General features: G+C 37.6%; 1 protein-coding gene and 1 pseudogene across 1 annotated transcript; both read left to right on the top strand.

Annotated features, from left to right (window-relative positions):
• Positions 1-364: 364 nt before the first annotated feature.
• LOC111691966 lies at positions 365-1420 on the top strand (annotated as a pseudogene).
• A 2791-nt stretch (positions 1421-4211) lies between these two features.
• Positions 4212-8264, top strand: LOC111691965 (piggyBac transposable element-derived protein 3-like). The gene is made up of 2 exons (XM_023455536.1): positions 4212-4832; positions 8118-8264. Exons 1-2 carry the CDS (start codon positions 4212-4214, stop codon positions 8262-8264), a joined length of 768 nt encoding a protein of 255 aa, XP_023311304.1.
• Positions 8265-12300: the final 4036 nt, after the last annotated feature.

The following is a 12300-nucleotide window of genomic DNA, read 5'->3' as shown; positions in this document are numbered from 1 at the left end:
ATCGGCTTTGTTATCTTCAGGGCAGCGCGGAGGCCGGCAAGCAGCCGATTGGACTCAAAAAGATAGGTGCCTGGCATGTTTATTTGCCTCTCCGAGTTGTCGAAAAGGAGGAGTGGCGTGTACTTCGTTTGGAACGGTCATACCGTTGGCAGTCGGTGCCATTCACCCCGCCTTGTTGTCGTTTAAACGTGTTGCCTTACATGCCGAAACATTCACTGGCTTTTAATAAGAAAAATAATAGAATCAAACGTAACAAAGTCATCACCCTATCGGAAGATGCTATAATTTTTGCAAATGGCGGTAAATGTCAGTTCTGCTTTGACATTTTTGAAGTAAACATATACAGAATACACATCAATAAGACATGAATCGCTATACTCCTCAAGAACGCGTAATAATTGTTTCGATTTTCTGCGTAATAATTCGTCGGTGGTGTTGGCGTAGCGTGAATTTAGACGTAGATTTCCCGGTCGTCCGACACCAACTGGGCAAACACTACGGCGTTTAGCTGCTCGCCTAGAAGAGTATGAGACAATACGAGATGCTGTCAGGTCTGGGAGGCCCCAGAGCAGCCGTTCTGCTGATAATATCGCGGCTGTGGCTGAAGATGTCGCAGAGGTCCCCGGAGTATCGACCAAACGACGTGTCACGCAATTGGGCATCAATCGGCGGTCTTTACCGCGAATTTTGCTGAAAGATGTTCCCTTACAAAGTGCAGACAGTGCTTCAGCTGCTAGCCGTTGACCGCCAAGCGCGTGTAACTTACGCTCAAGCCATCCTGAATCTCCACCACGAGGAAGACAACTTTTCATCGAAAATCATCATGAGCGACGAGGCCCATTTCCATCTCTGTAGATACGTGAATAAGCAGAATTATCGCTTCTGGGCCGAAGCGATAATTCTGAACGAAGAGCCATTACACCCGCTCAAAGTTACTGTTTGGTGTGGTGTTTACGCTGGAGGCGCCATCGGGCGTTATTTTTTCGAAAACGCCGCGGGCCAAACGATTACTGTGAACGGCGAGTGCTACAGAGCCATGCTCAACGACTTTCTCCTATCTCAACTGGACGAATTGGGACTGGAGAACATGTGGTTCCAACGGGATGGAGCAAGAGCGCATACTGCACGACCCAAAACCGAAATTCTGAGGGCTGTATTTCCGGGTCGCCTAATCTATTATGTTATGGTGATTTGCACTGGCCGGCAAGATCGCCTGATTTAACCGTGGGGTTTCTTGAAGTCACGAGTCTATGTCAACAAGCCTCAGACTCTTGAAGTCCTCAAAGACAATATCCATCAGGAATGCGGGAACCTATCGCCGGAAGTTCTGGCAAGAGTGATGGAAAATGTCATAAATCGGGCACGTATGGTCATCAATTCTGGCGGCGACCACTTGGCCGATATCATTTCTTCTGCTTAACCTCTTCAGTCCCCCTCATATCACAACATTTGATAAGTTAGGTAACATTTTTCTTTTATAAAAAAAATCACTAATTTTATGTTCAGACCTACTATATCATATAATATATGTTGTAAACAACGCCATCTATGTGGAGACAGTGACACTAATCTCAGTAGTTGACATTTAGAGCATTGCAAACATGGCGACTAGCTCCAGAAATAGAATTCTGTGTTCAAATAAAGGTAAGTCAGTGTTTTTATTGGGATATAATTTATCTTATAAGAAATAAATATAATGTACACTTATTTTTATATGCCAAGTGGCAAATTTTATATAAAAAAAATTATGTTTACCTTGTACACATACTTTTATTTCACGCATCAAGTAATATACATTAGGACTCTACAACATGGNCAGAATTATCGCTTCTGGGCCGAAGCGATAATTCTGAACGAAGAGCCATTACACCCGCTCAAAGTTACTGTTTGGTGTGGTGTTTACGCTGGAGGCCCCATCGGGCGTTATTTTTTCGAAAACGCCGCGGGCCAAACGATTATTGTGAACGGCGAGTGCTACAGAGCCATGCTCAACGACTTTCTCCTATCTCAACTGGACGAATTGGGACTGGAGAACATGTGGTTCCAACGGGATGGAGCAACAGCGCATACTGCACGACCCAAAACCGAAATTCTGAGGGCTGCATTTCCGGGTCGCCTAATCTATTATGTTATGGTGATTTGCACTGGCCGGCAAGATCGCCCGATTTAACAGTTCTAGACTTCTTTTTGTGGGGTTTCTTGAAGTCATGAGTCTATGTCAACAAGCCTCAGACTCTTGAAGTCCTCAAAGACAATATCCATCAGGAATGCGGGAACCTATCGCCGGAAGTTCGGGCAAGAATGATGAAAAATGTCATAAATCGGGCACGTATGGTCATCAATTCTGGCGGCGGCCACTTGGTCGATATCATTTCTTCTGCTTAACCTCTTCAGTCCCCCCCGTATCACATTTGATACGTTAGGTAACATTTTTCTTTTATAAAAAAAATCACTAATTTTATGTTCAGACCTACTATATCATATAATATATGTTGTAAACAACGCCATCTATGTGGAAACAGTGACACTAATCTCAGTAGTTGACATTTAGAGCATTGCAAACTTGGCGACTAGCTCCAGAAATAGAATTCTATCTTCAAATAAAGGTAAGTCAGTGTTTTTATTGGGATATAATTTATCTTATAAGAAATAAATATAATGTACACTTATTTTTATATGCCAAGTGGCAAATTTTATATAAAAAAAATTATGTTTACCTTGTACACATACTTTTATTTCACGCATCAAGTAATATACATTAGGACTCTACAACATGGTTGCCTATAAGTGCAGTTTTTTGTTATATATCAAATATTGGGACTATAACGTTGCAATTAGTTAAGAAAGAATAATTTATATTTCAGAATTGTCTCATCAACAACTAGAAGAGTTGTTGTATGCCAGTGATTCTGACTTAGATATCAATTTGCCAGATGAATCTGATGATGGATGGGAACCAGATACACACCCTGATGAAAACTTGTCTTTGTCAGAAGACTCTGATGATGACGTGCCGCTTGCTCAACTGTTTCCCGGTGCCCGCTTCCAAAGTCGACCAACGACGTCAGGCCCTGGGTTAGAAGCGATAACTTTCGAGAATTAATTGACGAAAATCCTCAATTAGATTCAAATAATTTATTAGAGCCATTTGATTATTTCCGTAAATATATCGATGATGACGTTTTCATAAATATGGCTTTGTATTCCAATAGGAAACATGTGCAAACAAAAGGAGTTTCTTTGAATACTGATAAAAAGGAAATTAAAACTTTCTGGGGTATAAGTATTATAACTTGCTTGTTGAGATTTCCACGAACCCGTATGTTTTGGGAGCGAGAAACTAGATATAGCATAATAGCTGATAAAATGACTAGAGATAGATTATTCAAGTTAACCCTTTGAGGACTACTGGTTATCAGTGAAAACAATATTACTAATATCCACCCTATTATTTTCCTACCGGTAGTACGTGTTAACCACAGTGTTTAATGTGTTGCCTACAGATCATTTTATTGTCCTTGCGCATTGCATCGATGTTTGTTCGTCTTTAGCTGCACTGATAGCGTTAAGAGCGTGTTTGAGGTTACGTATTAGTTTTGAATTTTTTCATAGTTTTTGTTATATTTTTGCATTAAGAATAGCATGTAAGTGTTCCAACATATGCATATTTATTGTCGGTTGTAAAAAATATTCTGTATTTCTCTAAATGAGCTTGACGTGAGCAGATTTTTGTGTGGTTTCCCATGGTGACCACTAGGAATATATAATACTTTAAAAAAATTATTTTTTTTCCTTAATATTCCTAATATTAATAGATTGTATGAAAGTATTTTTAATCCTAAAATTTGACAACAAATGTGGTGGAGCATATTTTGTAATTTAATTCCTTGCATTTCAGATAATATGGCTTGCTGGAAATTGTCTGATATCGAAAATATGGATCCAGGTCGTGTTTTCGATCTTCTAGACGAAATACCGAGCGATAATGAATCTCTTGTAGAAGATCTAGACGAGGTTATGAATGATGAATTGCCGACACCTGATGCTTCCAATAATGGCGATGTTTTTGACATCGAAAATATGGACATAATTATCGAGGATAATGACGTTCCAATAACGACTTACACTGGGACAGCGATGATGATATCCCTCTCGCCAGACGACCTGATATATTCCTGCCAGATTACTGGTCTGACGATGTTTCCAACATTATGAAACCAAGTGCTTTCGCAGAAGCAACTGGTCCGGATTTGCCTGATGATATTGAGACACCGACAGACGTATTCTTGCATTTGTTTCCAGAAGATTTGATCACCCACATTACATTCCAAATCAACCTTTACGCATTTCAGAGACATGGTGAAGGAAGAAATTTCAAACCAACAACTGCAAAGGAGATTAAAATCTTTTTGGGAGTTAATCTCCTTATGGGTTTGAAAAAACTACCAAGCTTCAAAGATTACTGGTCTTCTCAGGAAGAAATGAGAGATCCTTTTATTAGTTCCGTTATTAGTAGAGATAGATTTGCTTGGTTGCTGAGTAATATTCACCTTAATGATAACGCAGTTCAACCACAAAAAGGTGAACAAAACTACGACAAGCTATATAAGGTAAGACCTCTACTCTCTAAGCTTCAAGAAACATTTATGTCGTCCATGAAGCCTAGCGAGTTTCAATCCGTGGACGAGAGCATGATAAGATTCAAAGGGCGTAGTAGCTTCCGCCAATACATGCCAATGAAACCTATCAAACGAGGCTACAAAGTTTGGGTTCGAGCGGATTCAACAGGATACAAGTGCGAATTCCAAATTTATACTGGCAAGGCTGATCAAGTAACAGAAAAAATTTTGGGCCATAGAGTTGTCATGGATCTCACTCGAAAATTGGTAGATAAAAATCACAAGGTGTTTTTCGATAATTACTTTAATTCTGTCCAACTTCAGCGAAAGTTATAATCTGATAAAATACATTCTTGTGGAACTATTCGAAAAGGGCGTAAACACTTCCCCGAACTCAAAACAGACAAAGCCATGAAACGTGGGGAGGCTGATTGGCGTGTTTCAAACGATGGAATAGCTGCCCTCAAATGGATGGACCGCCGAAGTGTCCTACTTCTAGGGAACTACCATGATCCCTCAATTATGGAGACTACTTCCAGAAAAAAGAAAAATGGTTGTGCGGAAGAGATACCGTGTCCAAGGATGATTCGGGATTATAATACTCATATGGGGTATGTTGACCGTTTTGACATGATGAAAAGCCATTATGAAGTTGACAGAAAGGCTCATAAATGGTGGCATCTGATTCTTTTTTACTTTCTTGATGCCACCATAGTTAATGCCTTTATTCTCTTCCAATTGCAAAGATGTAATTGCAAAACCCTTACACTAAAACAATTTAGAATGTCTGTGTTGCGAGGACTTATAGGTATTTTTGAACCTGCCAAGTCCGGAAGACCTTCTTTAGAACGACCTCCAAGTAATTTCAAAAAGGTTGTTCCATACGAAGTACGTTATGGAAAAGCTCTTCATATGCAGAAAAGATCAACCTCAGTCCGGTGTGCTAAATGTAGTACCCTCAAACATGTTCATAGAACGATTTGGAAATGTACGACCTGTCAAGTGGGGCTATGCCTAAATAAAGACAGGAACTGTTTTGCCCTGTTTCACATAAAATAAAAGAATCATTTTGCGTCATTTGTTTTTTCATTTGTCAAGTTGCAATTTTGCAAAGTAAACTTGATACCTGTATTATTCAGTTCCTAGTGGTTAGCACTAGTAACCACGTCCTGCAGGATAATCCTGTATATTTTTTGTTTATTTAAGTGATATTTCAACTTATGGTTATGTTAATAAACATATTTCTATTCAAAAATTCCCATTATATTTCACTTCACAATTTTCGAATTAATTCCGGCCTCAAAGGGTTAAGAACTAACTTAAAAATTGTGGATGATTATGTTGTTACAGATGACGAGAAGAAAGATAAATATTGGAAATTTGGCCCTTTATTGATCAAGATTCGTCAAACTTGTATTTCTACTCCAAGGCCAAAGTATATTAGCATTGACGAACAGATGATGCCATTTCAAGGCACTGTAAAAATGAAATAGTATATTTGTGCCAAGCTTTCCCCATGGGGTCTCAAAAACTTTGTAATGACCCGAACTGATGGAGTGCCATTAGATTTTCTGTTATATGCCGGAAAAGACACAGATCTTTCTTCGTCATATAAAACTCCTCAAAACTTAGACATAGGTGGCAAAGTTGTGTTGAAGTTGTCGCAATCTTTACAGTCAAACTCCTCAATTTTCGTAGATAGATACTTCACATCAATAGCATTGTTTAGAATTCTTGAAGAACATTCTATAAAAGCTACAGGCACGCTAATGAAAAGTAGGGTCCCTAAAAATGCAAATTTTATTGCTGACGGTGTACTGAAAAAAAAAGGTAGAGGCAGTCACGACCAGTTGATATCTGACGACAGCAAAATCATGATAACAAAATGGTTTGATAATAAAGCAATTTTCCTTGCATCAACTGAATGTGGATACACACCTCCAAATGAATGGAGAAGATGGTCTAAATCAGACAAGAAATACATACATATAGATAGACCAGCAGTTGTTAAATTATACAACGAATATATGGGAGGTGTCGATCTTCTGGATCGTACAATTGCAAAATATGCGATGCGAGTACGAACCAGAAAATGGACAATTAGGGATATTCCCCATTATATTGATTTTTCCATTGTGGCAGCTTGGTTGGAGTATAGAGGTGTTGCAAAAAGTAATGGTATATTGAAAAAAGACATTATGTCTTACTACGATTTTAAAATGAAAATCGCTTCAGAATTGCTGCATCCTCAACCCCTTCATAATGAAGATGAAGAAAATATCGTTCCTCATCAACAAGATAGGAAACCTTTTGTTCCACTTCCCCACGGAAACATAAGGATTGACGGGGCTGTCCATTTACTAGAAATGGATTCGGATTCGCACTCGCGCTCTAGATGTAGAATGCCTGGATGTAAAAATCTTACATATTGTAAATGTTCATTTTGTAAAGTATATTTATGCTTCACAGCAAAAAGAAATTGCTTTAAAAATTTTCATTCAAAATAGGAACACATTATTTTGGGGCCAAATGTATCATATATGATACGTCATTTTTTTGTTATCAGCAAGAAAAAAATATTTATTTTGTACTATATTTATGTTATACCGATACTAATTATCTAATAAATAAAGATATTCACTTAAAAAATGGTTTGTTTTACTTTCGGGACTGAAGAGGTTATTGAAAAAAAAAATTAGACATCAAATAAACACAATCCATAAGCAAAACTAAAGTTTTTCATTCATTAAAAAAATTACAGTCAAAGAACATCGGGTGACAACTTTTGCGCTACCTTGTATATTTAAGGCACCATTGAGAAGTTCTCTATGGAGACTGCGGATGAATCATTTTATAGTGATAGTGAATTACTAAATGAATCCTTTGATAATATTAACTGTCTTGTACATAAATTAAGAACAAGATTAAGGCAGGCATTACGCAAATGTCGTTACTATGAGAAAAAATTGCAAGAAAAGTCTCCGACTAACCTGGTAAAAATTTTTAATCCCGATCAAATGGCATTTTTGGAAAATAATAAATGGAAAGGAACATCTTGGTCTGAAAAAACAGTTACAAATGGAAATTCGACGTCAACAACTTCCTTATGCGAATCTTGCAACATGGTAAATATAAAATTTGTTCCGAGTATACTTGAAGATGTGTTTGGGATTTTGAAGCTTAAGGTGTTTGTTTATCTTAATTTGAAATTTTTTCAATGAAATCTAAAATTACGTAGTGTATGCCTATCATTCTATGTTATTTGTTTAATGAAAGTTGTAGAAATTCGGGTCACACCCTAGTTTTAATAAATTTTAGTTGTTGGCAGTTGAAGTAGATGGAAAATATAATGGTGATAAACCATATATGTAATACTCCTAATAAGCATATGAGTTTAAAAAGATTTTAACACTTTTTATAGAATATTTCAGTAAAATGGTCAGTTATCCGTAAAACTTTAGAAATACGTAATACTAAAATGAAATAATTTTATTACAGGTGCAAAATCTTAAAGAAGAAGAAAAGCATGCCACACTTTTATTTGATGAAATGGCTATTACACCCGACTTGCAATTTGATTCTTCAACTAAGACATGTATCGGAAGACCAACGATGTCCAGTTCATCTGGAAACAATACAAAATAAACTAGCCTCACATGCATTAGTTTTCATGCTAAAAGGGATATCAACACATTGGAAACAAATTGTGTGTTACCAATTAACTGGAGAATCTTTTAATTGCAATGAACTCTATAAAATTATTATGGAAATTTAAGTCCTATAGTCGTGATATTGAATAAAATAGTAATTGATATTTTCTTCCCTACATAAGTCAATCGTATTTGTAATCACAGAATCGCTTGTTAGTATTTCTGTTTCTTTTTTATGTTCTGTGGTCTCTGGTAACGAGTTGGTGCCACAGAAAATATTATCGAGTCTGTGGTTTGTAGGTTGGTAGAAGTGAGTCTCATAAATAACTGATTGACAGTGGTCTAAGGTCTTGTGTTCTTTTGTTTACGTTTTTGTTACCAAAATGGGCAAATGGGCAAAGTATAACAAAAAACACTTAAAGGAGTGGAAAAACGAAGAGAAGTTCAAAGGTAATTAAATTTAATACAATAGCATCTAAGCTTTAAATATGAAAATAACATAATTTGTTTCCTTTTTTAACGGTATTGTGTTGCTTGATGGCTGGTGATATGGTGCCATTGTATATTACATCGTCATTCATGTTGTGGTTTTATGTATTTATATGGTTTGGTGGTGGTGGTGGTGCACTTTTTCAAAATTAGGCTGGTTAACAGGTGGAAAAGATGGTTCTAGTTGCTGTAAAATATGTTCTACAGATTTGAGATCACACAGAGCAGACCTAATGCGGCATGCCCAAACAACAAAACACAAACTTCATGCTTCCAAAATTGCACATAATCAACTGAGGATAGAAAAGTATGGTGAGTTCAAAATCATATGGCAGAAATTGTGTTGTCGTATAATCTGAACGAGCGAACTTCAGATTTCGACTATCTTTCGAATCCAAGTTCCAACGCCCGGAGCAGCGCTCCAGTACAAGCCCTCTATGTAAAACCTGAAACTATAACAAACATATTCCACAATGTTTCCAATCCCGAGCCCAAAGCCGCTGTCAGAGGAGAAAGTAAAACTTTCACTCATGTTTCCAATCCAAACCTCAAAATCCAGCACCAAGCTCCAAGCCCGATTTCAAGCATAAGAAATCGAAGGCAAAGCATTAAATTGCATAACGTTTCTAACTCTGAAGCCGAAGCCGCTGTCAGAGGAAAAAGTAAAACTTTCACCCATGTTTCCAATCCGAACCTCAAAATCCAGCACAGAGCTCCAAGCCCGATTTCCAACATGGGAAATCGAAGGCAGAGCATTAACTTACGCAATGTTTCGAATCCTGAAGCCGAAGTCGCTGTCAGGACGGAAAGTAAGATTTTCACCCAAGTTTCCAATCCAGACCCAAGCATCCCGGACAACGTCCTAAGTCCGATATCCAGTAACACAAACCAAGTCCTAAGCCATAATTTACACAAAGCTTCCATTCGCCAAGCCGATATCAATACCAGGGCGAAGACGGAAGAAATCGACAAGGTTTCGAATCCGGCTACTATCCAGCCGCCTCGAACCAAGAAGCAGCAGTATCCAAGGAAAACAAACAAAAACACCTATGTTTCAGATTTCCAGCATCGCAGAGCCGCAGTTGAGCCAAACAAGCCAAATAACGAAAATCACCGATGTTTCCAATCCACCTGCGAGAAGCCGCAAATCATCAAAAATGCGCCCTCTGGTGATGGAGACGAGTTAGGCCACATCGAGGACGACCGATGCGAAGCCGACAACGCGCCAGCAGCCACCTTCCAGGGAGTCAAGAATTCGACCCACTTTCCAATGGTCCCCGGCCTTGCAGGGAAGCACCGGTCAAGAAGAGGGAGAAAATTCGTAGAAAAAACCCGGGAATCAACCGCGGATCAAGGCCGCGAATCACCTACCGAGATGGACCGTCAACTGCAGGCATTTGCAGTTATTTAACCGGATCGACGTATCCGGCCAGTCTCTGTGTGGGACGCTCCAAATTCTCAGTTGCGACATTAAAGCCTCTACAGTCATTATTACAGCCTTTCGCACACATTTAACCTATTGTTAGAGTCAGATTTATGTTAATATATATATATATATAACCTAACCTACCTCTTATCTATAAAAGAAAGGTAAAACGTCGCCCGGGCATTTATTTCTGACCCGCGGCAGACCCAAATCACGGGCCATTAGCCAGCCCTATCATAAAGTGTTAGATATAAGCTCTAGTGAAGTGCATCAAACCGCCCCTATAGTTATCAGAACTATATGAGCGTAGTGTTTACCTCTAGATATATATAATTATAAGAATTATATATACAAACTACCTAATCAACGGCTCTCATAGCCGCCTAAGCTCAAATATCAGAGATAGCGGGACGTATTGGCGCTTAAAGTCACTTTTCACCTATCTTTCCAATACCGATCCTATATCTCATATCATTCTTATCCAAATTCCCTTTGTTAGAGTCAAACCTCTCTTACATCCTATCTAAGGGAACGACAAGTTGTTACAAATTAGATCGCGTCCTCTCACCTAGCCATGCCTAAGCGCAATATTACCAGGTTAGCTACATCTCGAGCAGAGTCCAGCGCGACAGCGCGAGAAGCATATAACATGTCCAGAAACCCTGAGAGCCGCAACCTAATGGTAAGTGCAACACGGGATGATGAGGTACGACGACAGTGTATTGTAATTCTATGAAAAAAAGGAACTGATTTTAGCAAGTTACATTTCGGCCCATTCAACTATAAGAAGTGTGGATCACTTGTCGAATATCATTAATCTGCTTTCTCATAATATATCGACATCCGCTTCATGTTCTTCGCAAACATCCGAAGAATTACTTCGCATACACCGCACAAAATGTTCGGCCCTCATCAAAAATGTTATTGCCCCTTCATTAATGGACGATTTAATATCCATATTCTATCATTGTGGATGAATCGACTGATGTTAGTATGGAGAAATTACTATGTATTAACATTAAGTACTACTCTGTCAACAAAAATGACATTATTGTACAATTTTTGGCATTTGTATCCGTTATTCATACACCTTCTTCAGATTTGTATGAAGCTATTTATGAATTTTTTTATCCAAAAAAATTAACATGCAAAATTTAATGGGCATTGGAACAGACGGTGCATCTAACATGTGTGGTGAACATAATTCTTTATTCACACAGCTAAAGAACAATTTTAATTTGCCTCATTTGATATTAGTTAAGTGTATATGTCATAGTTTGCATCTTTGTGCATCTAAAGTGTCCGAAATATTTTCAGACGAAATTGACTTTCTGCTGAAAGTAACTTATAATTGGTTTAAGTATAGTAGTATCAGAATGAATAAATACAAAGAGATTTACAATTTAATAAACACAGATAGTAAGTTTTCCAAATTTGTTCAGTTATCAACAAACACGTTGGTTGTCACGTTACCGTGCTGTTGACAAAATTTTGTCAAATTATTTAGAACTTGAAATATTTTTTAACATTCATGCTGACAAAGAACGGTGTCATTCAGAAAAGCTACTAAGTAATACATTTAAAAATGAGCAAAATAAACTTATCCTAATTTTCTTATTACCTATTTTAAAACTTAAATCTCTATTTTCAAAAGAGTAATATTGATTATTACAAATCTTTTTCTGATGTTAATTTAAATATCTGGACGTTTGCAAGGCAAATAATGAAACCTGCCTTGTTAAATAATTTCGATAATGATTTTCTGAAACTAAACAATTCCATGTTCTTTGAAAGAAATTATTTTTCTGTAGAAGATTGTGACTTAGGTATTGAATTTGAACGAGAGCTGAAGCTGCGTGCAGACTTATCAGCTGAAACTATATATAACTTAAAAAAACAATGTTGTTAAATAGACAATCCTACAATCTCGTGATGAGTAGGCGTGTGAAGAGAGGATGACAGATGACAGAAATAACGCTAATATTGTCATATGCTCCGTTAGTTAAAACTCTAGAAATACAGTCCATATATACACAAGTTTGTTTAATTTATGGGTCTTTCCCGTATCCTCAAAGTCAATCAACAAATGTATTGACTTTCTAAAAATTCTTATTCA

The sequence above is a fragment of the Anoplophora glabripennis genome, unplaced genomic scaffold (assembly GCF_000390285.2).
Source record: "Anoplophora glabripennis isolate ALB-LARVAE unplaced genomic scaffold, Agla_2.0 scaffold755, whole genome shotgun sequence".
Classification (NCBI taxonomy): Eukaryota; Metazoa; Arthropoda; class Insecta; order Coleoptera; family Cerambycidae; genus Anoplophora; species Anoplophora glabripennis.
This window is presented reverse-complemented; position numbering and strand designations above follow the sequence as displayed.

What these genes read in the sequence shown, in the direction of transcription:
- LOC111691965 (XM_023455536.1), top strand. Translation starts at nt 4,212, where the DNA reads ATGAAACCAAGTGCTTTCGCAGAAGCAACTGGTCCGGATTTGCCTGAT. An exon ending in ATACTGGCAAGGCTGATCAA is followed by an intron (nt 4,833 to 8,117) that starts GTAACAGAAAAA and finishes ATTTTATTACAG; the next exon opens with GTGCAAAATCTTAAAGAAGA.